Raw genomic sequence first — 5,048 nt, forward strand, 5'->3', positions numbered from 1 at the left:
GTGTGTGTGTGTGTGTGTGTGTGTGTGTGTGTGTGTGTGTGTGTGTGTGTGTGTGTGTGTTATTCCAAAGGTATTATTTTGTTTGTAAGCAGAATATTTTAAATAAATTCACAGCGTATATGCAAACGTGTCGGACAGTCACAATGGAGCAGCAGAAAGCAAATGAGAACAGTGGAGGACTGTGCGTGGGGTTGGTGGTGGTGGGGTTGGTTGGCGGTTGAGGCTCGGGAGTCCGCTACGGATTGCAGCTCAACACCACCACCTGCTGTTGGAAATGTGCCATCGCGCTAGTCAGCAGTTACAGCAATTACAGATCAGTGCTAAGGCAACGTCTCGTCTCATCAGCTTACCTCTGCAGGAGTCTTTTAAATGAGACCCCCCAACTCCGGGTAATTACGGAGCGTATAATGTACATAATGAGAACACTTAGCATTATAAACAGCCATCATCAAAGCATGGGGGGGAGGGGGGCAGAACGTTAATTTATCCATTGCCCCATCTCATTGGTTAGGAGGCTTATCAAATGCACCGTATTAGCCCGTAAATCTCACGTGCACGCACGTATATAAACACACCTACACGGTAATACAAACATGATGTACATGTTTATTCAGGTGACCTTCTGTATCGACTTTTGTCCATAGACGTCAGCAGCAGGCGCTAGAGAGCTGCCTGTGGGGCTGTCAAACATCTGCTACAGTTAGCAGCATGCACAACCTCCCTCACCTCCACCCCGAACTGCCAATTCAGCCCTGCGGCTCACACACACAGGCGGCGCACACACATCACCCGAGATGTGATTTCCCTTTTGCCTCAGTGACCTGGTTTGGATCATGCTCATGGGAATAGAAGGACCATCAGGGTTGTGTTCTGCTGCCTCCGCACACTCAGCACTATTCAGATCATAAGGAAAAACAATGGCGAGGCAATGTTGTTGTTCATGCAGATGTGTTAAAATAGAAAGAGGTGTAATCGAATCTGTCTCTCTCTCTGTCTCTGTCTGTCTCTGCAGCCTGCGGAGGGAGGGCTACACGGTGGAGGTGAGCGTCAACGACTACTTGGACATCTACTGCCCGCACTATAACAGCAGCAGCCAGCGGGGGGCGCCAGAGCGCACCATGGCGGAGCAGTACGTGCTCTACATGGTCAGCTACCGCGGCTACCGCACCTGCGACCCGCAGCTGGGCTTCAAGCGGTGGGAGTGCAACCGGCCGCATGCGCCCCACGCGCCCATCAAGTTCTCCGAGAAGTTTCAGCGCTACAGCGCCTTCTCGCTGGGCTACGAGTTCAACGTGGGCCACGAGTACTACTACATCTGTGAGTGTGTGGTGAAGCTACAACTGATGGGCCGATTGTAGGATAGCGTTTTGAATGAGCAAAGCGCGTCAAACCAAAATGTCAAACAAAACAGCATTTGGGATGTGTTTTTTTCCTTATTCGGTTTTTCTGTATTTTATATAACCCTAACCCTAATCACTAACCCTTTTCTGAATAATTCTGACATCATTTTTTTATGGAATGTAGGCCATACACCAGACACTTATTTCAGACGAACAGAGGCAGTTAAAGTGATGGACTGCAGGACCTAAAAAACGTCAAATAACAAATGGTAAATGGTAAATAACAATATATCATAAAGGGCCAAATCAACCACAAACTTCTCTACACACCAGAAAATATCAAAAAGTTTATTAATATACATGTCAAAGTCAGCTTATAAACTCCATTTTGGAAAGACACTTAGTTGGTACTTCCTCAGAGTCCGAAAGGCCCTATCTTCATTCAGCTGCAGCGTCGACATAATATCAGTGTCCGGTAATTGGTCAATACCTTGGCCACGCGAGTGTGCTGTAATTGGACACCCACTTTGCTGCGTAGCCAGTGGGGTAAATGGACCCATTAAATTCGCTTGAGGGAATAGCAGGAAAATTAGAAGTAAATGACTGATTTCTGTTGTCCATCACTCTAAGTGCTGTTCCAGTGCTTTGATTATAGAGCCCTGGTCCAATCCTTTCTTTGAATCAATGTTCCCATGTTTTTTTTCTAGCCACGCCCACCCATCACCACGGCCACAGCTGCCTGAGACTGAGGGTCTACGTCTGCTGCTCGACAGGTGAGGACCCGCTCTCTCTCTCTCTCTCTCTCTCTCTCTCTCTCTCTCTCTCTCTCTCTCTCTCTCTCTCTCTCTCGCTCTGCTTCACTCTCTTTCGGTGTCTCTCGCCCCGCCAGCCTCATCTCAGCCGCTGCTCCCCCCATGCTTTCGTTCAGCTCTGCTACATCCTCCAACACGCACACACACACACACACACACACACTCACACACAGTTAGAGAAAAAGAGCAATAAAAAGGGAAATAGGATGATGGAGAGAGCAAAATAGAGTGCGAGTGTGAGAGAGCACATGGACCTGACAGTATTTTCGCGGGGCCGTGCTGTCTCATGTGGTCTTCCCGGGTTAAGATGATCCTTGTTGCTGCGAGCGGGGCTTTGGAAACCCGGACTGACTGCTGCTCCCCGCCTCCGCGCTAATACTGTAAAGCTCCTCTCTTAGTGAGCGACACGCTCCACGGAAGCCACGCAACACACACATGGAGGGGAGAGATAGCCCCTCAGTGCCGCTCTCTCTCTCTCTCTCGCTCTCGCTCTCTCTCTCTCTCTCTCTCTCCAAAGCTCCCTTTCCTCCACTTCCCCTCTTCCTCCTCTTCTTCTTCTCCTCGAGAAAATCTTTTCCGTCTTCAAAAGCCTACACATGTCGACCGCTCCTTGCTTCCCCTCCCCCCCCCCCCCCTCACCCTCACCCACCGCCCACTCTACACTCTTTTCTTTAGTATCCCCCAGCGCCTTCCACGGGGCTTTGTCCACCTGTCCAGTCTCTGGACTCTCCCTCTCTCTCTCTCTCTCTCTCTCTCTCTCTCTCTCTCTCTCTCTCTCTCTCTCCATCTGTTTCCTCACACTTTCTCTCTCACTCTTCCCCTCCCTCCCCCCCCCCTCTCTCTCTCTCTCTCTTTGACTCTCCATGTTGTGCACCCTCTCTCCCCTGCCTGCAGGCCTTTGATCTGACGGCCCTATGCTGAGATGCCCCCCCGCCCCCGCCTAACCTTGTCAGCACTAATACGTGGAGCTCTCGGCCCACTGTCAGCCCCCGTGTAGAGACCCCCCTGCCCCCCCCTGCCTTCCGTGTCACCGCTAATCTATTCCTCCATCGGCGCCCCGTCTGGGCGGCGGCATGCGTGTGTGTGTGTGTGTGTGTGTGTGTGTGTGTGTGTGTGTGTGTGTGTGTGTGTGTGTGTGTGTGTGTGTGTGTGTGTGTGTGTGTGTGTGTGTGTCTATGTGTGTAGGGGCATGTGTGTGTTATCACTGTCCCATGGTTCTGCTTGGTTTGGTCTACTATGTACTGCACTGTATATGTGAGACAGGCTGTACGCCTAGTTTATGACCCCGCAACCTTTTGCTCAGTCGGAAGTGATTTCCGCACTAACTTTAAAATGTATGTGTGTGTGTGTGTGTGTGTGTGTGTGTGTGTGTGTGTGTGTGTGTGTGTGTGTGTGTGTGTGACTATGTGTAGTACATTTGTGCAGATTTGCTCTATTTCATTTGCTGTTTGTTGTTTTGGCTGAGGTTTAAATTCTAGCTGTGAGTTTATGCATTATCATTTGTAATTTCTGTGTCTTTTTGTGTTTTTGTGTGAAAGAAAGTAAATTCACGAACAAAAGTCTTTGTTCGTGAGCGTGTGTGTGTGTGTGCGGTGCGTGTTTGCATACAGAGGTGCATGAAAATAAATCCACCAATCCATTCTCGAAATACTGCAATTGGTGTGTTTGCGTGAATATTATTGTGAGAGGGGATTTGTCTGTGCGGGTTTATCTGTGTGTTCCTGAGCATCTGTCATTTTGGGAGTGCACACACCTGAATTGATATACATGCATTTGTTTGCTTTTGCATGTTTGTGTACGTACCTGTGAGAGAGCTAGTGTATTCATGTCTGAATGCATGCATGTGTGTGTGTGTGTGTGTGTGTGTGTGTCTGGTATAGAGATCCTGGAATTAGTGTGTGAGTCCGGGTGTGTACGCCATTTCCCCGGTTTACGATTCTCAACCTTTGCACAGCGAGGTCATTTCCATGGCGCTCTATCTAAACACTTGCGGCCGCCTCCACACCGCCCATTGTGCTTCCCCCCCCCCCCCACCCCCCCCCCCCCCCCCTCCCCCCTTCCACCCCCCGCCATCTTCTCTGGTCCAGATCCGATGCAGCATGTGCTTACATTTGGGCAGATTTCCACATAAATCCGATGGAAAAGAAGCTGCTATGTAAATTCCCATATGTTGCATTAACCTCTCTCTGCACCGTATTATGGCGCGGCTACAGTATTAGAGACATAAGCACCCACACCGACATGGGCGCGGGGAGGGTGCAGACACAAAAGCTAGCACGCACACACACACGCACGCACGCATGCAAACACACATATATATATTCAGAGACTGGCAAAGCAGATTAATGCCATGTCTAGACAACCAGTGAATGTACTGATTGCAGTTTTAATCTACAGTTGAGAACAGGGTTCTACATCTAAGAGCAACCATGCAGGCTTTTAATGGCAACTTAAATGCACATTTTGCCCACTGTTGTCATTTTAACGAGGTGTCTACTCTTTCTCTTTCCCTAACTGTGTTTCTCAGTCTCCCAGACAGACGACGACTCCAACCAGACCCCTCCCGAGTACACAGCCAGACCAAACCAAATCAAAATACACAACATCGGTGAGTGGCAGGCACACACACACGCACGCACGCAACGCACAAGCACAAGCACACACGCACGCACGCTTGAGAGACACACAAACACACACGCACGCAAACCACCCACCCACGCACACACATGCATGCACACATAAACGCACACTCCCTCTCTCTTCGTCCTGCAGTCATGCACACACACAAACGCACCCATGTGTTCACCCGCCCACAGACAACCCATGTGACATCCAAACGAACGGCTAAAGGTTGCACTCGCTAAAGGTCTGTGCTAGCCCAGAGAGAAAGAGAAAA

General features: G+C 49.8%; 1 protein-coding gene across 1 annotated transcript; it reads left to right on the forward strand.

The window, feature by feature from the left end:
- Nucleotides 1-143: 143 nt before the first annotated feature.
- Nucleotides 144-4,760, forward strand: LOC311370696 (ephrin-A3-like; the record flags this gene model as incomplete). The annotated part of the gene is made up of 4 exons (XM_084489030.1): nucleotides 144-190; nucleotides 1,013-1,317; nucleotides 2,048-2,113; nucleotides 4,680-4,760. Coding segments are annotated over 4 exons (499 nt in total), but the record flags the coding sequence as incomplete, so codon positions are not given.
- Nucleotides 4,761-5,048: the final 288 nt, after the last annotated feature.

The sequence above is a fragment of the Micromesistius poutassou genome (assembly GCF_964030765.1).
Source record: "Micromesistius poutassou genome assembly, contig: SCAFFOLD_1538, whole genome shotgun sequence".
Classification (NCBI taxonomy): domain Eukaryota; kingdom Metazoa; phylum Chordata; class Actinopteri; order Gadiformes; family Gadidae; genus Micromesistius; species Micromesistius poutassou.